Here is a 27,947-nt window from a genome sequence, read left to right on the forward strand (position 1 = left end):
TGACTCGCAAAGCTGCCACAACTCCTGCAAGGCTGCGAGTGCAACTACTTGAGAGGGTAGATGAGTAGATCTAATCTGAGGCTTCGAAGTGAAGCCTTCTTATTTAGCTTCGTCCAACAACAAATCAAAGTTGAAAGGTACGATTTTCATTTTCTTCTTTCAATCTTTTGAATGTTAGATTGAATGGCATATCTGCCAATGATGAGTGGTTGGGAGAGGGGGAAAGCAGCGGAAAGCAGCGATTTAGGGATTCAGGAATTGTCCTTCGACTGGCAAGCTATCAGCCAATGTAACAGTCTGTAACGGACCGTTACGAATTGTAACGTTGGGTAACGGCCGTTACGAACCGTTACGGCGACGTAATGGCCATTACGGCCGTGAATTTCTTCCACTCCGCAATATCAGCCCGTATCAATTTCGAGGAACCCAATTTCCATTACATAACGGTCGTTACGTAGTATAGTTGTTATTTAAAACCATGCTCTTACCACCAAGTGGATTTCTTGCCCCTCTAAATTAGCTAAACACAGACCCATTTTATCCACGAAAGGCTGAAATCGAGAGCCAAGAATTGTCTCATCCTTGCCTATTCCGTCCTTCTCTAACTTCGAAACTCCCTCAGAAAAATATAATTCAGACCCGAGTTATTCATGAACCTCATCAATAAGCAACCCTCCATCATAATCAAAACCATTGTCCAACTCACTCTCCTCATCTGAATCATAACCTTATTCCATCTTCCCAATAGAATTTCCTTCATTGACCTTTTTTGGTAGATCAATTTTCAACTTGGTCAAACGCTCCTCCATGCTACCTGATGTAGGACAAGAAGCAAGACCTTGGAATATCCTTGCTAGAAAATAATTAAGAGTCGGGTCAAGGAATTGTTGGCCTTAAGTTAGTAGTTTACTATGTGTTTAGTTTAATTAGTAGGGTATTATGTGCATTTGGGGGCTTGTTTGTAGTATTTGTGTATTCTAGGGGTATGTTTGTAATGTATTGTAGTTTTAGGGGTTTATATGCAATTTCATGTGATGAGGCTTTCCTATAAATAGTGTGTGAAAGCCATGTTGTAAGCAATTGTTGATGAATTTGATTTGATTGAACATGAGTTCCCCCCTGTTATCTCCTCTATCCTCCCTTCTCCTACCTTCCTCTCTTCTATTTCTTCTAATCTCTCCCAAGGCTGCAGTGCCTTGATGCTGCCCCTGCATCACAGCCATCTCTGTCTTTTCAAAAACTTAACTTTCCTCACATACACTTGAATACCTCTTAATTGAGGAGTCCCTTTTTTCCATACTTTTATGCCCCCGTCGAGAATACCAGTGTGATAGTGCTAACTTTTAGATGACCCTAGACTTTGTCTCGAAATCCATATACATCCTCACTTTGGTATTACCGGAACTCAAATTGTCTTGATTCGCAGCCTAATCCACAATCAAATTAGTTTTCTGCTGCATAATGGAACCTTCATCTTCCAAAGAAGCCCATTTTGGGACTCTTTAAATTTCAAAAAATTCCTTCCCTCATCTTCCTGCCCACTAGAAGAGGGTACATGCTGCCCACTCACACAAACCCCTTTCGCCAAAGAAGATGTGTTACTACTAATTTGATCCTCCTCTCCTTTCTTGCTTTGCCCAAAGCTATATCTGCATTTTCCTCCTTTCCAAAGCCAACCATAGCTTGAGCCCATGGTTTTAAATAACAGTCGTTACGTAGCGTAATGGCCGTTACATAACGGAAATTGAGGTCCCCAAAATTGATACGGGTCGATATTGCAGAGCGGAAGAAATTCATGGCCCTTACGTCGCTGTAATGGCCTTTACCCAATGTTACAATTTGTAACAGTCCGTTACCGACCATTACACTGGCCGACAGCTTACCAGTCGAAGCACGATTCTTGAATCCCTAAATCCCTACTTTCCGTTGCTTTCCCCCTCCCCCAACCACTTATCCTTGGCAGATCTGCCTTTCAATTTAACATTCAAAAGATTGAAAGAAGAAAATGAAAATTGTACCTTTGAACTTTGATTTGTTGGACGAAGCCAAATAAGAAGGTTTCACTTCGAAGCCTCAGATCAAATTTACTCATCTACCCCCTCAAGCAGTCGCACTCGCAGCCTTGCAGGAGTTGCAGCAACTTCGCGAGTCACCGGCGACAGCCCTGCAGGAGCTCCGCCACCTCCGCGAGTCGCCGATAGCCCTTCAACAGCTCCCTCCGCCAGTCATCACCACTCGCCAGTGGCTAGCCCTTCGATTTTGACTGTCATCGGCCGTTCGTGCTTCGACTCCTTCGAGGCTCCTCTCTTAGCTCAACACTCCACTCTCGACTTCTCCACTCTCCAACGCACACAGTGTATGAGAAGTCTAAGACCCACTGGCCACACTTTTCATTATATTCTTCTTTTTTAAAAATTATATTTTGTTGTAATTGTAACTTGTTACTTGTATCATGTATGTTAAATTGAATAAAAAAAAAGTAATTTAATATAGTAAAAAATTAGAAATCAACAATAATCATATGTAAAATAAATATTTCTTAATTTATGAATATTTTAATTGTCTTATTTTTTTTAAAAGTTATCAAATAAAGTAAATAAACAAAATTTTAACTTAATACATATATAATTCTGATTTTTACTACTAGAATTTGTAGAAAAAATTTATTTTAATCCCTATACTAAGAAAATGCTTAAAAAGATAAATAGTCAATTTGTATTGTATGGATCTCTATTAGTGATGTATATAAAAGTAGAGCAAAAGTCTTTTTCACCTTCAAAATTGCAATGTTAATTTCTTATAGTTATAAATGAAAATTAAATCAAGTTATAAAAAATAATGAAAATATTTTTAAAGATAAAGGAATATATTCTTTTGTATTTATTTACACACTTTAAAGATATGTATTTATTGAAATCCTTTCAACAAGAGAACACATCCCTTAAATATATGCATAAACACTCTTATTTTACTAATAAATAAAATATCTAACACTCTTATTTTACTAATCGATAAAATATCTAATATTTTATAATTTTATTTATTTAAATATTTTAAATAAACATTACTTATTATTTTCAATCAAATATTATATTTTATTATACGTAATAAGGATTTAAAATTAGAAGGACTATTTAGTACATACTATTTAGTATTTACTTATTATATTATACCTTGCATTCTTTTATAAAGGTTGTAACTTTGTATTTTCTATGTGTTTTGTGTAGAGATCATCAAATCAAGTCTATCAAGATGCCACGTGAAAAAGAAAATGAGAACTTACCTAGTAAGGACATTGGATGGCATTTTGGTACTCCGGTGGAGGGTAACAGACATGTCATTACATGTAAGTTGTGTGGAAGATAACTAAAAGGAGGCATTACACGCTTTTATACTGAGAAGAAAAGAGATAAACAAAAAAGGCAAGATGAAGCAAAAGCCCAAATTAAAAGAGACTTTGAGAATTTGAGCGATGAACAAGACTCGGAAGAAGAAAGAATGAGATTTGCTCGACAAGAAAGAATACGATCACAGCAACAATGGGAGGAGGGATAAGGATTTCGAGCAAGAACAACTTGAGGGGATAATATTTATGAAGAGGGAGGTGGCTCTGGCAGTGGTGGTGCTAGTGGTTTCAGTAGAACTCGATCTTATGGTGTGTTTGAGAAGTTGGAGATAGTAAACGACAATGGATCAATCCCGATGCCCCTAAAGCTAGACCAAGGGCAATGGATCCTATTTTAGAAAGAAGCAAGAGTGCAAAACAACCAAAAATAAACACTATGTTACTGAAAGGTTTAAGAAGTAATTTAGGAAAATCAAGTGAAAAATTCCTAATTTATAATCAGATTCCAACAAATGCAACTAACTCTCCATTTATGTAGTCTATGTTTGATGTTGTCACAGAGGTTAGAAAGGGGGTGAAGGGTCCATCACCCTATGAGGTATCAGAAATTTATTTGGAACAAGAATATCAAGAAATGAAAGATTATACTTCTTTTACTGGCATTGGAAGAAGAAAGGTGTAACCATTATGTGTGATGGTTGGTCAACACTAACTAGAAAACACATAATAAACTTTTTAGTTTACTGCAATAGAGGCACCATGTTTCATAAGTCAATTGATGTCTCTGATGTTTTTAATTAAGTAGCAGTAATTATTGAATCTAAAATTTCATTTCAAATTAATGAATGAAGTGGTTGAAGAAATTGGAGCGGAGAATGTTGTCCAAGTAGTGACTAATAATGAAGTTGCAATGAAGGCAGGAGGGAAATTATTAAAGCAGAAGAGACCCAATCTCTATTGGACAGCATGTGCAACTCATTGCATTGACCTTATTCTTAAAGATATTAGTAAGAAAAGTAACGTGAAGAAGGTCTTAGAAGATGCAAGAACGATAACCTCCTTTATTTACAACCACACATAGATAAGTGAATTTCAAAAAGAAATTCACAAATAATAAAGAGTTACTACGCCCTGCCATCAGTCGATTTGCCACCAACTTCATTGCCTTGGAGACTATTGTTAGGCATAAAAAAGCATTTTGACAGAAATGTTTACATCTGATGCTTCGAAAAACTCAAGGTTTGGGATTGCAAAATCAGGCCCAGCATATGATTTTAAGAAGATTATCTTAGGAAAAGAGTTTTGTCAAAAGGCCTCCGATATAATTAAAGTGCAAGAACCCTTTGTGAAAGTTCTTAAATTGGTTCATAGTGATGAAAAACCAACCATGAGTTTCATATACGAGGCAATTGATAGGGCGAAGTTGGCCATTCAAAAAATTGCCGGTTCTACAAATTTGACTTTTGAAAAAATATGCTATAATGACATAAAACTCTCTTTAATTATTCATGCAGCTGAATGGTGGATTCATTATGGCTTGTGTGCTCTTGAGCACCAAAGAATAGCAATCAAAGTTCTTAGCCAAATCACATCAGCTTCGAACTGTAAGCGTAATTGGGACACATTTAGCCTCATCCATATGAAAACAAGAAATAAATTAAAGCACATGAGACCACAAAACTTGTTTTTGTACAATACAACATGAGGTTAAAGTTAAGACGTACAATGAGAAGAGGCCAACAGGAAATTGAAGATGGTTTCAATCCTATCAATTTGGACTACATTTTCGAAGAAGATGATCCTTTGAGTTCATGGTTAGAGGAGAGAGAGACACCACCACTCGACTGTCAAGACAATTCAGGCCAATTCATGGTTAGACGAGTTATGCATCTCGTGACTCATGTTTTATCCTAGTGGATCAGGAATCTCAAAAATCTAGCGAGTCTTCTTCTACACACTACCCAGAGCCAACCCTAGCCCCAACTTATGGCTATTATTCAGGATATCATCAAGGAGGAAATTATGCACCTCCTATATCAGTTGAATCTTCTTCACCACTAGTACATTTTCAAGAACAACAACAAAATGACGTAAACATGGGTTTATTCGTCTATGTATTTCCACAAGGGTGGAGAGATAATACCCAATCCCAATTTCAAGATAGAGATGCAAATTATGAAGACCCTCCACGTCATTCATTTTGGTGGTAACCTGTGCTATGTTATAAATTTTTAAAATTGTGTTCATGTATTCAACTATTAATATTTGATACTGATCATTTTTCAAATTCATGTATGTGTATATTAAGTATTGACTTAGTTTTAGTAACTTTATGTCTCCAATTAATTGATTATTCATTTTAATTTCATTTCTATATCTTTTTACCCATTAAAGTAATGCAAACTATAAAAAAAAAAATGCCTTTTTTTTGTAAACATCGCACTAAAATTAATATAAAAATCATATTACCTATTAAAAAGCATTTGTAGGTTGAATATAAGCCATCAAAATTTATTAAAAATCATGCATTAATGGATTTCATGCTTATTTTCAATTTTGGCATGATTGTGCATGGGTGAAAAAAATTCACGACCGTTACGCCCACTTCCCATTACGTAACACCCGCGTCTCCCATGTCCCGTGACACCAGCGACCGTTACGCAACATTACCTGCGACTGCAATTTTGAACCATGTGTAAGTGTAAGGCTAAGAAGGATCAAAAGGAATTTAAAAATTTGCAGTGCTCTTTTAACTATGATAGAAAAGGTTTAAGAGGGGGGCTTTCTTCAGTAGTCCGTTGTTAGGTCTTTGGATTGGTGGGCAATTAGGCTTTGGGGTTGTTTTTCTTTGTTTGTTCTTAGCTTTCTTTCTTGAGGACCCAATCCCTTGTCCTCTATTCCTTGTATTCTCTTCCTTTCTTAATACATCACCTTTTTCATTAAAAAAAAAAACATTCTAAAATATGTTGTGCTCATCCATTTGGCCACAAAATTCCATTATTTAATGAAGAGAGTTGGTTACCAAACAATTGACTATGGAAAAAGGTGTACGCATATCAATACTATGCAAAATTTTATTCAGGCTGAAAACTTTGCACCCACTATAGCATCTTGGTCGTTTGAAGGGTGGGGGCATGATGTGAATATGTGATCAGAATCATCAGACCATTCACTCCAAAATGCACTGTTGGACATGTTTATATTTAGGCGAATAGGCCATACAAATTACTACTCTAAATAAGAAGAGGTGATACAGAGAGAAGTGAACAAGTGTTATAGGTTTCATCCGAAGACGTCAAATAATAGTATGGTGTACCATGCGACATCATAACTAATAATAGGACACCTTTTGGCCATAGTCTAATCAATAAGTTGTGCTAGATATTTTCATATTTACTGGGTGGAAGATTCATCAATGTACAGTGCTTCAACAATTGGTATAGCGCAAGACTTTAACAAGAGCCTTTGCAACGTGATGAGAAAAATGATGGCAAAGTCCAAGTGAGATAAGCATGAGAGAATTGGGGAAGCTCTATGGGCATATCAAACGACTTCCCAAACACCTCAAGGCTCCAGCAACACCTTATTCCCTCGTGTATGGCATGGAAGCCATTTTGCCACTTAAGCTCCAAATTCATTCACTGAGATTGTGTTTAGGAGCATGGGTTTCCAAATTCGGATTTGGATTTTATATGGTTATGGATGAAACTTAGTACAATTTTGTAATTTATTTCTATAGATGAATGTTGGGCAACTAAGAAACAACACATCCAAAAAATAAAAGATGCCGAGATGAGAATGCCGAGGTGAATGAGTGGTACAACGTTAAAAGATAAAGGAATGAACATGATCCAATAAGTTAGGCATAGCTCTAGTAGAAAGTAAGATATGAGAGGGACGGCTCAAATGGTTTGAGCATTTGCAAAGTAGGACAAACAAGGCGCCAGTAAAGAGGAGTGAACTAGTTATTATAAGGGGCAACAAAAAGGATACGGGTAGACCTAAAATCACTTGGAATGAGAAAATGAGTGAAGATTTAATAGCCCTCAATTTGTCAAAGGAAATTGCCCATAATCATGTAAATTTTCAGGAAAGGATTCATGTACCAACCCCAACTAGTGGGATTTAAGGCTTGGTTGGTTGTTATTCTATCCAAAACCACATTTTGTATTGTATTTTATACATTTTTGTAGTTTTTCCTACATCACATATTGTTCTAGAAACTCCTCCTGGTAAAAACCACTACTGTGGTAAAATTGACTAGTGTCAACCCTCTCACTTCCCGACACATCACCCTATTTCTTCTTCTTCTTCCCTTTGCTAACCTTTTTATCTATATCCCCCTTCTCCCTTCTTACCATACAAAGGTTCAACAACATACAAACTTCCTTCAACATTTCTTCTTAAGCTCTTTTTTCTTCTCTCATTAGAATCACCTCACTTTGAATAAGAATTTCTTCCCACATTCACACTTGCCTCCCTAGCCTATCTATGGATATGGTTTTCAAGAACTGTAGCAGCCCACATAACAATAATGATTGCAAAAATAACCAAATATATAGTCACAAAACCCTCCGGTTCATAGACACATAGATCTATAAAAATATCATCGCCAAGGAGTCTCCACAGGCTGTCCAACCATCAGCAACTCCGACCCCATGCACTAGCGCATGAGACTTCTTCCCAACCTATTTTGGTCGTGATTTCTTCCAAAATGACTTAAATCCTTCCAACCCCACGCGCTAGCACAATTCATTAGTTGTTGTTCAAAACTATTAAGGTCATCAATGAATCTCTTGGGGTTGTGGTAGTGTTCATATGTTGATCTTTTGGAGTTGTGACAATGATATGTCAGTTTGTTGATGACTCATTCGTGGTTGTTTCACTGGTTCATCTTGTTCGTGGTTGTTCTGGTCATTCATGTTGTTCAACTTGTTTGTCATTGATCTAGTTTGTCGATGTTGATATGGAGTCCATGAATCCCAAAAATAAGTACCCTTCGTCATTGTTACAGATAAAAAATGAAAAATTGGATGTAAAGTGTTTGTTATTTAGTCATTTAGCATTATTAGAATGTGTTAAGAGTTATGTTAGTGAGAGTTAGTAAGGGGTATTATGGTCTTTGGTATCGTACTTGGCATACGTTATAAATAGACAAAGAGACCTATAATTGAGGCTAGGTCTTACATTTTACCCAATTATTCAACATGGTATCAGAGCATGATTCTGAAACCTAAACCTTAATTGTTACAACCATCATAAAAAATGAAGCCTAAAACCCTAAATCTGTGCATGTCAACCATCATAGAAAAATTTCCAGCAACATTATATAGCCCTAGAAAACAGTTAGTAGCTCCCAAAAGTCAAACCAGTTGCTGGAAATTTGCTGGACAACACTGCCAATTTAGGAACACAAAATCTACTATAGATTTTGCAAAAACAACACCATAGTCGCCCACACACTGCCATTCTGCCCCCCACAAAATCCCATCTCCAGGCTGTGCCCCACACACCCTCACATGCTGGTCAAAAGATGTCAAGGCCAACCCCACGCACTCAAGCCACTTTTAGGCATGTTTTTGGCCTGAATTCATCCAACAATGCTCAAATCCCTCTATAAACATATTAATGAAGTTTTTTGTGATATTTTTTGTCCAAGATCTTGCCTTTTTTAATTTCTCATGTGCAACAGCCACGGAATGGTTGTTCGACGATTCCTGAAGTTGTTTGTCAATGGTTATTGAGTTTATTGGATCTAAAATTGCAGTACTTTCTGTGTTTTCGATAAAATGTTCTAATTCCTTCCATAGACCATAATATGAAGCTATTGGGTATGTGTTTTGCTCAAAGATCCAATTTTTTCCAACCATGCACTCGTGGTAATCCATTTGTTGTTGTTCAGTTTTAGTAAAGGACATTGGTGAGTCTCTTGGAGCAGTGGCAGTGTTCATAACCAGTTTTTGTGAGGCTGTGGCAGTGTTATATAAGTTTGTTGGTGACTTGTCCATGGTAGTTTTAATGGTCCACCTTGTTTGGTTCCTCCAAATGTTCCAGTTCTATGTGTTCATTTCTTGGGGTTGTGTCTAAGTTTCTTGGTGCTGTGGCAACGTTGTATTCGTTTATTTGTGACTCGTTCATGGTGGGTTACCTTGTTCATGATTGTTCTGATTGTTCCAGCAATTAATTTTGTTATCATTGGACTAAGTTTGTGAGTGTTGGGATGGAATTTGCAAATCCCAAAAGTATGGTTCCCTCATTAGTCACTTGTTTGAGTGAACAGTTTATTGTGACTGTATTAGAGGAGTATCCAAGGTTTCTAAAGTACCAATCGTCTCAACAAGCATCTTATCACATTGCATCTTTTGCCCGGAAAGGTAATCCTATAGTCTATATGTCATCTAGTATCTTTCCCACTAGTCCCTTTGGTTATCGATTTTGCTGCTACTGATCATATAACAGGTGCAACCAACTTCTTTTCCGCCCTCCAGTATCCTAAAAATCTACCTCAAATTACCATTGTTGATGAGTCCACTATTGCAGTTAAGGGGATAGGAACAGTAAATCCTACTCCTTCCATCTCTCTTTCTTTTGTTTTATACATTCTTAAATCCCCTTTCAATCTCATATCAGTTAGTAAGCTTACAAAGTCACTAAATTGTTCTATCACCTTCTTTCTTGATTCTAAGGTTATTCAAGATCTAAAGACGAAGAAGACAATTGGCACAAGACGTGAGGCTTGTGGCTTACTATTTTGAGTCGCTTTCTCCTCCCATTGCCTGCACAACCGCTACTACACCACTTCAAGTCCATTGTCACCTTGGTCATTCAACCTTGGACAAGTTGAAATAGCTAGTTGCTACATTGAGTTCTATGTCTAATCTTGAGTGTGAGGCTTATCAATTGGGAAAACATCATCATGTTCCCTTTGCTTCAAGGGCTAACAAACGAGTTAGTCCTTTCATGATGGTCCATTCTGACGTCTAGGGGTCCTAGTCGTGTCATGTGAATGAAAAATATCATGGTCTTAAATAACAGTCACAACCATTACATAACGGTTTTTTAGGCTCCTGATGCCGTTACACACCGGAAATCAGTGGGAAGAAAAATCACAATCGTAGCGGTCGTTACAAATCGTGACCATTACATAAAGGCCGCTATAGCCATTATGTAACCACTACATGACCATTACACCCAAAAAAAGTATTGTATTTTTCATTTTTTCTTACCTTTTTCCCCCATTCATAAATCATTCTCAATATACTATGTGGCAAGAGTGGGAAAAGATTATAATGAGGATGATAATGATACAAAATTTACTATTTTTTTAAATATTCACAAGAGATGCATTAATTAACAATTTGAAAATACCAACTTGGTAAGAAAAAAAAATTATAATATTAGCAATTTGATATTTATATTCTATATTTTTCAACTTAAACTTTTTTTTTCTAGTTATTGTATATTTGTATTAGTCGTATGTCTTATATGTCTGATAGATTGATGGAGTGTATAATGTACTTTGTTTTATTAATTAATTTATCACACATAAGAATTTATCATGCATAAGAACAATGAGAAAGTATAAATATGCACACACACATAATTGTTTAGTCAATGGTGGTTTAAAACAAGTGTAATTGCCCTTACCAAACAACTTAGTTGAACTAAAGGATCCACAATATACTAAAACTCTTTCTAAGAAGGGTTAAACACTTAAAACATGCAAATACACTAATACGCACAAGGTTGTGCGTGCTTGAAAAAAATTCACAATCGTTACACCCGCTTCCTGTTATGTAACATCTGCTACTCCCGCTTCCCATTACATCCTTTTGTCGTCATGTTTCGCTACCCACTACTGCAATTTAAAACCATGGTCATGTCAAAGTTGGGGTTTTGGTACTTCGTTACATCTGTTGATGACTTCTCGAGGATGAATTGGTTTTATTTAATGAAAGACCATTCTAAGTTTTTTAATATCTTTTGTGTCTTCTATTTGCAAATTAAACTCAATTTGATATGCCATTCGGGATACTTCGCAGTGATAATGCTCAGGAGTACCTCAGTACCCAATTCACTACCTAATCATGGTTTTAAATAACAGCCTTTAAGTAGCGTAACGGTCGTTGCGTAATGGAAAATGAGGGGGCCAAAACCGATACGGACCGATATTGCGGGGAGAAAAAAATTCACGAACATTACACCACGTTACACTGCTTAACAATGTATTACGGACCATTACACTGGCCGACTGTCTAACACTCTGATACTCAGCCACTCTGCTTGTCTCCTTCAAATCCACCCACAATTCCCTGCTTTCCACCCCCCCCCCCCCCCCAACCACTCATCCTTGGCAGAACTATAATTCCAAAGACTGAAATCTAAAAATCGTACCTTTGATTTGTTGTTGGAACTTGGAAGCTAAAGAATAAGAAGGATTGTTCGCTGCAGTTAGCCTTCACCTCCTCCATTTCTCCGATTTTGATCTTCGAAGCCTAAGATCTGTCCCCCTCAAGCAGTCGCAGCATCACACGCCAGCCTTGCAGCATCTCCGCGAGTCGTCGACAGTACATCTACGTCCTGCAGCAGCTCCCTCTACTAATCGTCGCCACTCGCCAGCCCCATCTCCGTCTTCAAGAGTTCAAGAGTTGAGAGAAAGACTCAATACTTCAGCGAATCAGGTCTTGCCGTCTTGGAGAGCTATAGTGGAGTCAGTGGACTCCTTCGACTTCAAGTCTTCAAGGCTCCTCTAGGCTCCAGCAGTCCAGCGCAAGCACCCTTGGTCCCTTATTCGGTGATCCTTCCTTACTTTCTTTAATCCCTATCTCTCACTTCTCTCACATTTTAATCTTTACTTTTCTCCATTTTTTCCCCCTCTTGTTTACTTAAATCTCAAATTAGTACATAATTTATTATATTATATTATTTATTATATTAGTTTTAGATTTATTTATATATTATATACTTCTTTAATTATTTATATATTATATCAGGTTTAACTTTATTTATATATTACATATTATATAAGGTTTACCTAAAATTCTAAATTCCTAATTGCTTAGATTTGAGAAATAAATTTAATGGTCTTAAAATAAATATATTGTACATAAATAACTAATATTTTTTTATTTTATGATTTTATTTTTTTAATAAATAAAATGTCGAATATTTTAATTTTTAAAATTTTAATTACTTAAAGATTTTAAATAAACATTACTTATTAATTTTAATCAAAGATTATATTTTATTTTTATGTAATAAATATTTAAAATTAGAAGGACTATTTAGTACTTACTATTTACTAATTATATTATATCTTTCATTTTTTTTATAAGGACGGTAACTTTGCATTTTCTATGTATTTTGTGTAGAGATCATCAAATCAAGTCTATCAAAATGACACGTTAGAAAGGAAATGAGAACTTACATAGTGAGAACATTGAATGGCATTTTAGTACTCCGATGAACAATAACAGACATGTTATTATGTGTAAGTTGAGGGCAAAGACAATTAAAGGATACATGCTTAAAACAACACTTGGCACATAAAAAATGTCAAGTGGTTGGATGCTCAAATGTGACCACACAAGTAAGAGAACAAATGATGAAACTTCTACAACAATATGTTGAGAAGAAAAATGATAAACAAAGAGGCAAAAAGAAGTAGAAGCCCAAATTAGAGTAGATTTTGAGAATTTGAGCAAGATGAAGAAGACTAGGAAAAAGAAATAATGAGATTTGCTCGACAAGAAAGCATACGATCACAGCAACAAGAGAAAAAAGACAGAGATTTCGAGCAAGAACAACTGGGAGGGGTAATATTTATGAAAAGGGAGGTGGCTCTGGCAATGATGGTGCTAGTAATTTCAGTAGAACTCGATCTCATAGTGTGTTCAAGAAGCTGGAGGTAGTGGACGACAATGGATCAATCATGATACCCCTAAAGCTAGACTAAGGACAATGGATCCTATTTTAAAAAGAAGCAAGAGTACAAAACAACCAAAAATAAAAACTAAGTTACTAAAAGATTTAAGAAGTAAATTAGGAAATCGATTGGAAAATTCCTAATTTATAATTAGATTCCAGCAAATGCAGCTAATAGTTTACTTATGCAGCCTATGCTTGATGTTGTCGTAGAAGTTAGAAAGGGGGTGAAGGGTCCATCACCCTATGAGGTATCTAAAATTTATTTGGAGCAAGAGTATCGGGAAATGAAAGATTATATATCTTCTTTTGCTGACATTTGGAAGGAGAGCGGTGTAACCATTATGTGTGATGGTTAGTCAGGACCAACTAGAAAACATATAATAAACTTTTTGGTTTACTGCAATAGAGGCACCATGTTTCATAAGTCAATTGATGTCTCTGATGTGCCAAGCCAAACAGCTGAATATTATTTCAGTTAATTTTCTAATTTTGATGATATATGCAAATAATATATGGACTTGTATATTTTTTAATTAAGTAATAGTAATTATTAAATCTATAATTTCATTTTAGATTAATGGGCGAGGTGGTTGAAGAAATTGGAGAGGAGAATGTTGTCCAAGTAGTGACTGATAATGAAGTTGCAATGAAGGCAAGAGGGAAATTATTAATGCAGAAGAGGCTCAATCTCTATTGGACAACATGTGCAACTCTTGCATAGACCTTATTTTTGAAGATATTGGTAAAAAAAGTAACGTGAAGAAAGTCTTAGAAGATGCAAGAACAAGAACCTCCTTTATATACAACCACACATGGAAAAGCGAATTTCATGAAGAAATTCACAAATAATAGAGAGTTACTTCACCTTGGCATCACTCGATTTGCCACCAACTTTATTGCCTTGGAGACTATTGTTAGGCATAAACAAGCAATGAGGGAAATGTTCATAATGCTTGGAAAAAATAAAAGTTTGGGATGGCAAAATCAAGCCCAACATATGATGCAAAGAAGAATATCTTAGGTTAAAGAGTTTTGACCAAAGGCCTCCGATATAATTGAAGTATAGGAACCCTTAGTGAAGTTCTTAAATTGGTTTATGGTGATGAAAAACCAACATGGGTTTCATATACGAGACAATTGACGAGGTGAAGTTGGCAATATAAAAAGATTGCCGGTTCTACAAAGACTATTGGAAAATTATTGACAACTGGTGGAGTTTTCAATTGCACCAAGATTTGCACGCTGTTGGTAAGCGTAAATCAAATACAATTTCTTATTATTTTAACTTTTAAATAATGCATAGTTGCATTAAAAAACTATTATTGATTAATATGTTTGTAAATTTAATTTTAGAATATTTTTTGAACCCCCAATTTTGCCCCACCCTCTCTTGAAGTTGCAAGAGAAGTCATTAATGGGATTAAAAAAGTGATAACCAAGTTGGTACCCAATATAGATACTCAAATTTGAGCTATTAATCAAGTATTGGTTCCATTAAATTGAATAATGAATTATTTTAGTATACTGTAATACTTTCTAGAATAATTATTAATATATCTAGTTAATTAATTATATTTTACAATCATCCTTTTTTAGTTGTTGCTATATCGAGATAAGTAGGAGACATTTGGAACCTCGTTGGCTCAAAGGGTAGTGAAACAAATAAATCCTAGTAAATATAGCTAAATAATGGATGAATGGATCTATTTTCTCTCTTTATGTTCAAATTTGACTTTTGAAAAATATGTTATACTGACACAAAACTCTCTTTAATTATTCATGCAGCCGAATGGTAGATTCATTATGGCATGTGTGCTGCTGAGCTCCAAAGAATAGCAATCAGAGTTCTTAGCCACAAACTACATCAGCTTCGAATTGTGAGCGTAATTAAAGCACCTTTAGCATCATTCATACGAAAACAAGAAATAGATTTTAAAGTGCATGAGACTACAAAAACTTATTTTCGTGCATTACAACATGATGTTAAACTTAAGAAATACAATGAGAAGAAGCCAACAAGAAATTGTAGATAGTTTCAATCCTATAAACTTGGGCTATATTTTCGAAGAAGATGATCCTTTGAGTCCACGGTTAAGAGGAGAGAAAGGCACCATTACACGACGGTCAGAATAACTCAAATTAATTAGATGAAGAGGTTGGTAGTACTACAGAAAAAGGTGATCAACTACCAATAAACATGAATGATTCAAGTTCAAGCCCTAAACGTACACAAAGTGATGACAATCTTGGTTTGAGCCCACCAAGTGATGATGATGGCGATAGTGGTACTGGAGCTGGGGTTTGGGGTGATGGTGGTGGCGGCGGCGGCGGTGTAGAATATGATTATGGGTATAACACGGGGACATCATTTGCAAGGGATACATATCCTCCTAGTCGTTATGGACTACATGATATACCCGAAAATTATGATTTGGGTATTCCTCCAGGATACCAATATTCACAACCCAGGAGAAGGAGTGCTACTAGTGATGACCCTAGTGAGAGTCATAGTTCACAAACTATAAGAAGTCACCAACACCGAGATCATGATTCTGCTGAAGATTCATATGGTGTAGTTCGTAGTTTTGGCAACTTTGGTTTAGATGATTCATCATCACAATCATATGGATCTCATCTAACATATCTACCATCTCAAGATTCTCAACACTATGATCCATATCATGTGTCTCATCTTTATTCCATCTTTATCCTAGTGGGTCAAGTATCTTAGGATCTAGCGAGCCTTCTTCTGCACACTACCCAGAGGCAACCCCAACCCCAACTTATGGATATTATTCAGGATATGGTCAAGGAGGAGATATGCACCTCCTATATCAGTTGGATTTTCACCATCAATAGATTTTCAGGAGCAACAACGAAATAACGTAAACATGAGTTTATTCAGCTATGTACTTCCACAAGGGTGGGGAGATAATTCCCAATCCAATCTCAACATAGAGATGTAGATTATGAAGACCCTCCACGTCATTCTTTTTTGTGGTGACATGTGCTATGTAATAAATTTGTAATATTATATTCATGTATTCAATTATTAATATTTAATACCAATCATTTTTCAAATTCATGCATGTGTATATTGAGTATTGACTCATTTTTAGTAACATTATGTCTTTATTTAATTGATTCTTTATTTTAATTACATTTTTACATCTTTTACCATTAAAGTAATGCAAACTATAAAAAAATATGCCTTTTTTGTAAACAACGCACTAAAATTACTATAAAAATCATATTGACTATTAAAAAGCATTTGTAGATTGAATAAAAGCTGTCAAAATTCATTAAAAATCATGTATTAATGGATTTCATGCTGATTTTTCAATTTTGGCATGATTGTGCATGCATGAAAAAATTCACAACCATTACGCCCGCTTCCTGTTACGTAACACCTGCGTCTCCCGCGTCCAACGACCATTACGCAACGTTACCCGCAACTGCGATTTGGAAGGTAAGTGAAGATGCACACAACATCTCAACTCCAACTTTGTTTGGTATGACTTCATGTCACCCTCCTATTATTGTCTTGTTACTACTCATATCTTTTGTTGCTCTTCCTAAATCTGATTTTTGACGGCTTAGCCCACTCTAGATAGAGAAGTGCAATGGTTGAAGAGATGGGTGCATTACAAATGAAAGTCAACACTGATGGTTTTGTGACTTTGTCTAAAGACATGTCTTGTTGCTAAGGGATATAATATGGCGTACAAAATGGATTATTCAAACACATTCTCCCCAAACATATATTCATCTCCTTAGCCACCACTTGTGTGAAGAATGCCTTCCTACATGTAGATCTTCAGAAGGAGGTCTAGGAGAACCACCAATGTTTGTTGCTCGGGGGGAAATCAAGCTTAGCGTGTAAGCCTCAAGAAATCATTATATGGTTTTAAAAAATCTCCTAGAGCATGGTTTGATCAATTCAATGTTGTAGTACTTGAGTTTGGCCTCTGACATTGTGTAATAGATCACTTTATGTCTTATTGTGTATGCGTATGATATTGTGATCACTAATGATAATGATCTAGACATCCAAGGCCTAAAGCATTTTCTACAGACTAAGTTTCAAACCAAAATTCAGGACTATTGAAGTACTTCTTGGGCATAGTATCGAAATCTCTCATGGAACTGTTTTGTCACAGAGGAAGCATGTTCTTAATCTTTTGGATGAGACTAGATTGTTTGTAACTTAGTGTCCAAACACATTGACACACCATGGATCAATAGGTTAGTGCCCGATATAGGTGATTCATAATGGTACCGAAGACTTGTTGAAAAGTTAAATTACCTCACAATCACTTAACCGGATATATCTTTTGCAGCAAGTGTTATGAGTCAATTTCTTGATTCTCCCAAAACAAGTCTGGGATGCAATAATCTGCATCTCAAGATCTCAAGGTGCACATGGGAGAGGCCTCTTATATCAACATCAAGGTCACACTTGTTTTCAAAGATATAAAAATGCAAATTGGGCTACGTCAACTGTTGACCCAGAGTGTAGGGTCATGGCTCACACTACCTTTGAACTTGTTTGGTTGAGCACATGTTGGAAGAAACTCAGTTCAACAAATTCTCAGTCTATGGAGTTGATGTGTGATAATCAAGAAACTATTCATATTGCCTCCAATCCAATTTTCATAAACAAACAAAACACATTGAAGCTGATTGTCACTTTGTTTAAAAAGAAATTTGTGCAAAAGCTCATTACAACCACTCATGTGAAGTCAATTTGCAATTGGCTAACCTACTCACTAAAGCTTTGGGGGATGCTTGTGTTGAATTCATTTGTAACAAGCTAGGAGCATATGATACCTATGCTCCAGCTTAAAGGGGAGTGTAAATGGTTATTTTGGTCATTTAGCATTATGAGTATGTGCTAGTGTTATGTAAGCAAGTGTGAGTTAGTAGCGGTATTATAGCCATTGGTATGTACTTGAAATATGTAATAAATAGAGGGAGAGACTTATCATTGTTATTAGGTCTTCTGTTTTACCTGACATTTCAACAAGTTGCTATTAGTAAGAAGCGAGAATTTGCTACTTTTCACTACTTCCCTAGGTAATCTATTATATGTTTTCTCTAGGTCAATAAAAACCATATGCAAGTCCCTCTTCTTTTCCCTAAACTTTTCCACTAAACTTCTTAAAACATAAATAGCTTCTGCTATTGATTTCCTAGGCATAAGACCAAATTGTTTTTTTGAAATCCTTGTTTCTAGTCTTATCCTATGTTCAATTACCCTTTCCCATAATTTCATCATATGGCTTATAATCTTAATTCCACAATAGTTATTACAATTTTGAATATCGCCTTTGTTTTTATATAAAGGTATCAGACTATCAGCATACTTTTCCTCTATTCCGCTAGCATTTTCTTGGTTTTTATAATAATGTTGAATAGATTTGTTAACCAAATATTTTATTTATCCCCTAAACATTTCCAAACTTCAATTGGTATTTTATCTAGACCTATAGATTTCCCACTTATCATCTTTTTGTAACTTCGAGGACTTTAATTTTGCTAATAAATCTCATATTTTCGGTCTTCTCCTAATTTCTCACTCACAAGTTCAATCTTTCATTTGGTTTTCATTAAACTTATCAAAGTACCTTCGCCACCTCTCTTTTATGTCTTCTTCTCTTGTTAAAACATTATCATTCTTGTCCTTTCCTAAATCCTTGCATTTTCTTTCTTTAGCTCTAGCAAGTTTATAAATGTCTTTTTCTCCTTTTTTTGCATCTAGTCTAGTATATAAAGTATTATAAGCTCTCTATGCTTAGCTTAACTAATAGTCTTTTTTGCAATTTTTCTCGCATCTTTATATTTTGCAAAATTTTCTATATTTCTACAATTTTGCCATGTTTTATACCAATTTCTTTTTGTCTTAATGGTTTTTTAGACTTCTTGATCCCATCATCAACTTTCTTTACCACCCGAATATCCACCTTTCGATTCACCTAAAATCTCTTTTGCTATCCTAATGATGGAGTTAACCATTTTATTCCAAACAATATTTGCATCTCCCTTACCCCCTAGGGTCCAATCACATTCTTTGATCATTTTATATTTGAATTTTACTATATTATCTCCTTTCAAGCCCCACCACCTAGTCTTCTTGTGTTAATATCTAACACGAGGACTCCATGTTGTGTAGTCAAACTTTCATTTAAGATAACTTTACAATCCTTACAAATTTGACGATCCCCTTTCCTATTTAAGAAGAAATCTTGTTTACATTTATTAGGCCCACTCTTGAAAGTTATTAAGTATTCTTCTCTTTTTATAAAGCAAGAATTCAATATAACCAAATCGTAAGACATGGCAAAATCTAATATGCATGTAATTGTGATGAGAGAAGAAGTTACATTTTTCTAAATTGTAATTATTAAAGAAATACAAACCAAATATCAAACTAGAACCTTAAATAAATTTTATCAAAATAAAAATAAAAAATACACCAACTTAAATCTGATTTTCTCAACTTCAATGTAGGAAAAAGAGTGAAAAGGTGAAAATGAAAGGACTCAAAAACCTATTTTAGTAATACAAATAGTCTTATAAAGTTACAACCTATAGTGAGCCATACTAGTCCAAAACAAGCATTGCAATATCGTAAATCGGCTGCTATAATGTGAACTAGAGGACCTCTAAGATATAGACTTAGAATAATCACAGAAGCCACCGATGCCATTACATAACAGCCAATACAATAGTTACACACTAATCTTTAAAATTATGCTATAGACATCAACCTTATTACCTCTAACATGTTGGCCTAACATGGCTTACTAATCTTATTTTGATGATAACAAATCAAAGGTAATTTAACATGTTTTGGTGAAAGTGATGATACTTCAGGAATTGGGTTTTTTAAACTCAAGTTCAAGTAATCACGAAGCTCATTGCAAGACTAGATGAAAAGGAAATGAAAGCTTAAACGACATGAAAGCATGAATTCCAAAGATGACTTGATGAAAGCTTAGAGAATTGAAGCTTAAAGGCAAGATGGACTTAGCAAATGACAAGCATGAAGACTCCAAGCTTAGAATATGTTTAAGTCTTAAGAGAGTCTCTATGTAAGTACTTCATTCAAATGATGATATGGTTGGATTTGAAGCTTATTAGGAAAATTATTGACTTAGAGAACATATTTTGAAAAACTCCGAAAAATATATTTTAAAAGTCTTAAATTACTTTGGGGAAAACAAAAGAGCACAAAAGAATTTGGAAATAAACTTGAAAATCAAAAAAGTTGTCTGTCCAGGCGACTGACATGGATGGCCCAGGCGACTGACTCATCGTGATCCGAGCGATTGACTCTTCAAAAATTCAAATTTTAAAGTTAACAGGAAGTTTTCAAATTTGAGTTTTTAAAAAGTATTCATTATGAAAACTTGGGAAACACTCCAAGTCACTTAGGGAACACGAAATTAACCCTTTTACATCTATAAATACCCCCCAAGACAAAGTTTTTGAATATACTAAGCAATACACTGCAATCAAAGCTTTCTTACTTACAATACTTTCAAAGCTCTCTTGCTCACATACTTGCTGAAGTTCTCTACTAAGTTTTGCTGTGAAATCCTCACAAATCTCTGAGCATACACTGAATTCTTTCCATCAAGAAAGAAGCTCACGGTGATATACTTCTAAAGCTTCAAATTCTCTCTATTGTTATTTTGAATTGAAGTATATAGTTGTGCTTAATTGTTGTACTAATCAGCTCTTGTAGAGAGTGTCTTTGTACACCAAATTTGTTTTTGTTTTTGTAGACGGTTCAGGTTTTTGAATCGTTGATCGGACCGAGCATAGGGTATCGCTTGGAGAGAAGGACTCTATCCTATTAAAGGAGGGATTGTAAGGTTACTCCTACCCGTTTAAGGAGTAAGGTTACTCCTACCCGTAAAGGAGTGGAATAGTGAATCCTTGGGTGTGTTGCCTAAGGTGACGACATAGGCGGGGATAGCCGAACCTCGTAAAACTCGCAGTGTCACTCTCTTCCCTATTCTCATTTAATTTTCTGCTAATATAAACTACGTGGTTGGATATTTAATTTTCTGCTCATATAAACTATGTGTATTGGATATTAAATAAGCTGAAAATTAATATTGGGATTGCGGAAACCGAAAGGGAGTACGTTGGTTGATCAATACTTATTGTGAAAACCGTAAGGGACCCAAAACTCATTAATTAATTGAAAGTGGTTTGTTTAAATTATGAGTTTTGGAAGAGTGGTTGGAAATTTCTACTGTGCTTCATATTGAGAAATCAAGTCTATTAATACAAAGCATTTATTAGCTACATACTTAAACTCAACATTGACTTACTCAATTGCTGAATCTTGGAAGCATTGCTGGAATTATTCTATATTATGAATCTTGTCTTGGTTATCTTGGTTGGTTGAATTAAATTGTTGAAAGATTTTTATTTTAAATTCGCAAAGCATTCAATTTGGTATACTCATACTCATTCATAGAGGTTATAACTTAATTAGTTTTCCACTATACTTGTTATTAAAAATCAATCTTGCATGAGTGGTTGCTGAAATCAAAATAAGTTGAGAAAAAATTAATTAAAGAAGGTATAAAGAAATTTTTAAAATTCCAATTCACCCCCCTCTTGGGAGTACACTTTCCTTTTCATAACATTTTCACATGTCCTTCCCTTCATAGTAACCTTTTTCCTACACATCATACCCATAACCCTAACACTCCTCCACACACCCTTCATAATTCCTAGTCAACCCCCCCCCCCCCCCCTCTCCAGCAACAAAAAAAGAAAACATTTGCCCAATGGATGTCTCATAATCTTGTCATGACAGCAGCCCTCTCACACTAAAGGATCATTTGGAAACACTTGAGCAAAAGTACTTTTTGAAAAAAGCGTTGAATTTAATAAATGCTAATAATAAGTGTTGAACTATAAAAATGTTGAAAGTAATTTAAATTTCTTCCGAGGCTCATGACAAATCAAATCCCCAAAACCACATGATTCTGACAATGATCTACTTGAACCAAGGGTGCAAGTGCTAAGCGTTGATCAAGCAGTCACCTTTAATGCACAAAAAGAAAATTACATCAGTGTGTTGTTGTGGAATGCCATACTTAATATTTTCAAATATGTACAGCATGCCACAACAAACTGCACAGAAAGAAAATAGCAACAGTGTGTTGTTGCAGCATTCCAAAAAAAAAGGGTGTACAGAGAATGACTAGTCTAGATCTTCCAAAAAAAAATTGCCCACGAACAAATCTTTAGCCAGCATCTATTTTATTTTGTTGGGGGTGGGACAATTTGAACGTTTTTATGGAATGTCACAATCAATAGCTACAACCTGCACAATGGTCAAAACTAAAAGAAAGTGTGTCTATGACTAACCTAGATTTCATCACAAAAATATAAAAGGCATCAATGCACAACGTTTTAGTAAATTTTCTTCAGCCAGCATCCACACGCACAGGCACAAATGCATGTGAACGTGGCAAATTAACTTATGAAGTATTATCACACAGATAACACCAAAGTTCAGATTGATGACTCAAAGACAGACACTTACAGTGCTGCCACATGTTACCAGCAAGATCCTCAGCCTTCTTGGTCGCCTCTGCAGCCTTCTTCCCCCATTTCTCAAGCACATCCTTTACCGAATCCATCTTATCTAATCAAAACACAAACACCCAAAACATTACCGCATCCACATTCTGGAAGTTTCAAACTTCTAACACAATCAATCATCAACAAGCCATCCGAAAGTCCCAGTCTAGCATTTAAAACCCTAACAAAATTCTATATCCCAACACTGAGATCAATTACTCACTTTTCGTAGACGAAGTCGGCACGGGCGTGGAAGATACATAGGGGTTCGACTCGACAGGCATGGTGGTGGCGGAGTTCCTAGAGACAGCAGCCGGGGAGTCCGAGGCCAATCCGGAGCCCTGAGAATCCGATTTCTGGGCCGAAGACTCCAGTGGTTTGACTGAGGTCTGCTCGGGCGGGGACTGAGACTCCTTGGCGTCGGTGCTCGAATTCTCCTGAGGATTCGGAGCAACGTCGTTCGGGTCAAGCTCGGGGTATGGAGCATAATCAGAGGAGTGAGAGTGCTGTTTTTGCTGATAGGACTCTGGTTTGGTCTCTCGGCACTGATCGCCCTCGTTCTGATTCATGGTTAGGGTTCGCTTGGATATGCGGAAGGAGACAAAATGATCGAACGAAACCCTAGTATCAGAGAGACTGGAAAAATGTTTGAATTCTGCGAGGAAAAAACGCGGATGAATTGGGAAAAGGGTCAAGGCGTCAAAAGGCTGTGGGATCACTGGGATTTTTCGTTTTCAGGTTGAAAGAGTAACGACCGTCCAAATGATGACGTTCCTGGTTTGAAAATTGGAGAGGGGAATGCTCTTGGAGTTATTATAGGCCGCCACGTGGATGGAACGGTGAGGCCCGAGGTCCATTCCATTACTGCGCCGCCGCCGGGCATCAGATTACGATGTACTCGGCCAATATTGAGCTTGGCGCTTTTAAACAAAATTGCGTATAATACTTATCATTTAAAATAAAATAGCATTTAACTTGCAATATAACAAATGTTTATTATAAAAATCAACTTTTTAGAATTATTTTTTTTTTTGAATTATTTAAGTAAATTTTTAAAAAAAATCTAAGATAACCTTTTTGTCACTTATAATAGCACTGTTTATAGGCGGGTTCAATTTTATAAATATAAGAAAATTTCATGATTATTTTATAGTTTAAAAAATACATTAAAAGATAATCATATACTATTTTATAATGAATTATAATATATTAGTTATTAATGAATCATAATTTAATTCTCGAATGAAGAAAAACCATATATTAATTTAAATCAATATTAAAAATTAAAAATATGAATATAATTAATAATGTTATTTTAACATAAACTCATACGATAATCATATATTTTAAATATAAATTAAGAATAAGATTATTATTAATCATAAAATAATATTATATTATTTTTACTTGATAAATATATTTAAATATTAATTAAAAATAATGATTAACATAATTATTAATGAAATTGTTGATTAAAAATTAACTATGTATTATTTTATTATTCATTATAACCTATTTATTATTAATAAAATATAATTAAATTTTGGAATGAATAAAAAGAGTCATCTATAAATTTAAATTAACATCAAATAAACTAAAAATTTTAACTTAGTTATTAATAGTATTTTAACATAATTTAATGTGATAATCATTTGTTATAACTTTCAACACTTTTTCAGTGTAACACTTATTAAATTTACGCCGTCGACGCATCCATCCAAATTACTTTTTGAAAATTCAAAAGTTAGCTGACACGCCGACACTCCAATCCAATTTTTCAAAGTACTCCATCAAAATATTGACATGTCGCTCCACCATTTGACAAACACGTTTCAAGCTTTTATTCTAAAGAGTCTTCTTCTTATGAGTTCATTGTCGCCAAGTTGGCTCACATTTTGTCCAATAGAGATTTTGAGTGCATCTTGAGTGATCCTACGATTCATCCCATAAAGGATTTGTGTGATCTTTAGTGTTATCTAACCCTCAACCATTTCAAAGCTTGTATCTGCCTCTAAACTTAGAAGTTTAGAGTATTATTCAAGTGTAATTTGACAAAAGTGGTTACTATTATTCAAAATGTGTATCTTGTAAGTTATTATGTTTCTAAATAAAGAAAAGTGTTTTCCACTTATGACGATTTGATTATTCTGTTTTTTTCTCAAATTTAATCTCTCTTAAAGGTTTTTTTGTAAGTTCTACTACTTTGTTATTTGTAGTAACCCGACCCCGAAAAAAAAAAGATATTTTGGAGAAGATATTTTGAAAATAGATATTTTGAGATATTTATATATAAATATCTTGGAGGAGATATTTATTTAGATTACTTAAAGACTAAGTTAGGATCTATTCTATAAATTCTCTTATTCTCTCTCATTCTCTCATTCTCTCTCTCTCTCTCTCTCTCCCTCGCTAAGATCCTTCGCCGTTCGTCGTCCGTTTCCAAAAATGGAGGGTACTGCGTGGATCAGAAGAAGAAACTCTACACTTTTAGTGGATAGGATCGTCGTTTCGAGAGTTTCGGGTTTTCCCAAGAATCGAGGTAAGAATCTGATCCTAATTTTGATTAGATATTTGGATAGCAGTAGAAAACATAGTAAGGTTATGTTCTATGGTTTTAGGTTTTCGGGATCTCGGGTTGTCGATTTGGACCGTTTTCATACGAACTTTCATTTCGAGTATAAGGTAAGGGGAATTTGATTACAACTGCTATTTTAGAAAACTAAACCGCTAAAAAGCTAGTTTATGTTATTATGTATGATTTAACTGCTTATTTGTGAAATTCTACCGAGTAGAAATGCCGGTTTGACGATTTTACGATTTTTGGTAAAAACAAGGATTTCGACGTGTGATCTCCAAATTTTACAAATATTGTTTATTTATGTTTATGCTACAGTTGGAGAGGCTCGAATCCTTTATTTATTCAGTTAAACTAAGTATATTGAATTTCTATCATTTAGCGGGTTTTTGTATCAAACTTGTTTGATATATGTTGAAATGGAAATGAATGTATTTTCAATACTATTAATATAGAATATAGGAATGAAATTCCAATTTATTATATTGACAATGTGATAAATAGAGGCTGGTGATACACCGAGCCGCATCAGTAAACAAAAGGGGTAGACTGAGTGGAAAGACGCCGGTTTGAACCCGTTGGGATTTTTTCTATACTATTGCTATAGGGTTGAAAAATACTTTCTTTGCAGAGTTGAAATAAACTACTGTTATATGATACGGCGCGATATCGTAGGTAGATGTACATGTGCAACCACACGTATTAAACGATGTGGGTACCAAGATGGTCGGCTAGCAGGGTGAAACCATTGGCTGATATTGGGCCAATGGGGGCAGTCGGATAGTATGTAGGTACTCGGTAGTGTCTGCACGAACAGGGCATTGGAGGAGTACCAGTGCACAACCCGAGCCACGGGGTAAAACTGGTTATAGGGATATTTTGTTGTTGGTCATCTGATAAATCATTAAATGGTCGAAAGACAGATGTGGGAATTTTGTAATATGAATAATGATATACCTTATGCATTACTGTATTGAAAATATTTGATTTATATTCCAGATGTTGAATGAAAATATGCATGTATGCAGTCACACACTGTTGTAACTCCTTCTTCCTTACTGAGAGGTGTCTCACCCTATCTTACAACCTTTGTTTTCAAGTCCGTCCGTGCATCGGTCCTAGTAGATAAAGGGACTAGGAAGGTTATTTTGGTTGGCTTACGTAAGCATCTAAATTTTGTACTAAACTTGATGAAAGTCTTTTTTGGAGGGTTTTAATATGACGATTACTCTAAGTCTGAATGTATGTAAATTATGGATGTATTAGTGAACTCTAGTATAAGGCTAGTAGTAATCCCAATGGATGTTTATGTTTTTTCGCGACATTTACATCATGATTATGTATTATTTACACCCGTATGTCCCTGTTTAGGGTGGGTTGTTTCCATATCTTGAACAGGTATAGGTATTTTATGTATGTGAGTGACACCTGAGTCCGTGTAAAGGGTCGGGTCGTTACATATTCCTATATTAACTTTATCTATTTTGATTTTATTTGTTTTATTGTTAAATTTCATTCAAAAAACGATCCTACGTCTTCTGGTATCAGAGTCAAGTTTTCCATTATTTCTCTGTCTTCTGCATTAGCATGTTCAATTTCGCTAAACTCTTGGTGTTGCTATTAAATCCATTTGGTCAGCCTATGAGTTAGGGTGGTCCCGTTTAGGTGTTGAATAGTGCTAGTTTAGTAAATTTTAGGAATAATGGAAAATTTAGTTCAAAATATCTTGAAGAAGGGAAAGTTTTTAGAAGAAAGTTCAAACTTTAAAATAGGTCAAGATGAATCAAAAAAGAAAGAAATTCAAAATTTAATAAGCAAAGTTGAAAAAAGATTAGCAAACTGGAAAAGTAAAGATTTACCAAAACAAGATGCAAAATAAATTTGAAAAATGTCAAGATCTAAGTCACAAATTATTAAAAAAATATGATCTACCCTTTTATTACAAGCAAATAATGATAGAACATCGTTAGTATCTCAACCAAAGAAACTTCTTTGGCATGAGATTCAAACTGAGGGGGAATGAGACTTTGATGAACTAAATGAAAATGAAGAAAAAACTTTAGCAATTCATAAGACAGTAACAACAAGTATAATACAAAATCCAGATAGCAATGTTAAAATAAATTTTCAAGCTCAAAAGTCATCATCTAGAAGTATGAGTCTAGGCCCTTCAAGTTCAATAAGACAACTAGAAGAATTGAGTAGGAAAAGTGTTTCAAGTGTTTACACCAAAACAAATAAGTATTATAAGCTTAGAGGAGTAAATTTTGAATCTGAAATTCCTCATGGTTATTATAAAGAAGATTCTGAATAATCAATTTCACCAACTTTATCTCAAGTTTTAGACGAAGAACAAAGGAAAAATTTATTAGTCATAAATAAAGAATTTGAAGTTGACATGGAAACCTTAAGAAATGACTATAAGCATGAATCTAATAAGAAAAATAGAGATGAATTCTTTTAAAAAAAAACATAACAAAGAATAAA

The 27,947-nt window shown here is 35.0% G+C and overlaps 1 protein-coding gene and 1 long non-coding RNA gene across 2 annotated transcripts in view; one reads left to right on the forward strand and one right to left on the reverse strand.

The window, feature by feature from the left end:
- Positions 1–23,779, reverse strand: part of LOC131161739 (GEM-like protein 1) — a 72,226-nt gene extending 48,447 nt beyond the window's left edge. The window contains exons 1-2 of the mRNA XM_058117699.1: positions 23,109–23,779; positions 22,848–22,949 (exon numbers count right to left, since the gene is read on the reverse strand). Coding sequence (XP_057973682.1) covers positions 22,848–22,949; positions 23,109–23,454 — 448 coding nt within the window. The 5' untranslated portion in view covers positions 23,455–23,779. The remainder of the gene's footprint in view (positions 1–22,847; positions 22,950–23,108) is intronic.
- A 1,486-nt stretch (positions 23,780–25,265) lies between these two features.
- On the forward strand, positions 25,266–26,491 carry LOC131161976 (uncharacterized). The gene is made up of 2 exons (XR_009138658.1): positions 25,266–25,424; positions 25,504–26,491. It is a non-coding gene; the product is annotated as an uncharacterized LOC131161976 (long non-coding RNA).
- Positions 26,492–27,947: the final 1,456 nt, after the last annotated feature.

The sequence above is a fragment of the Malania oleifera genome, chromosome 8 (genome assembly GCF_029873635.1).
Source record: "Malania oleifera isolate guangnan ecotype guangnan chromosome 8, ASM2987363v1, whole genome shotgun sequence".
NCBI classification, from domain to species: Eukaryota; Viridiplantae; Streptophyta; class Magnoliopsida; order Santalales; family Ximeniaceae; genus Malania; species Malania oleifera.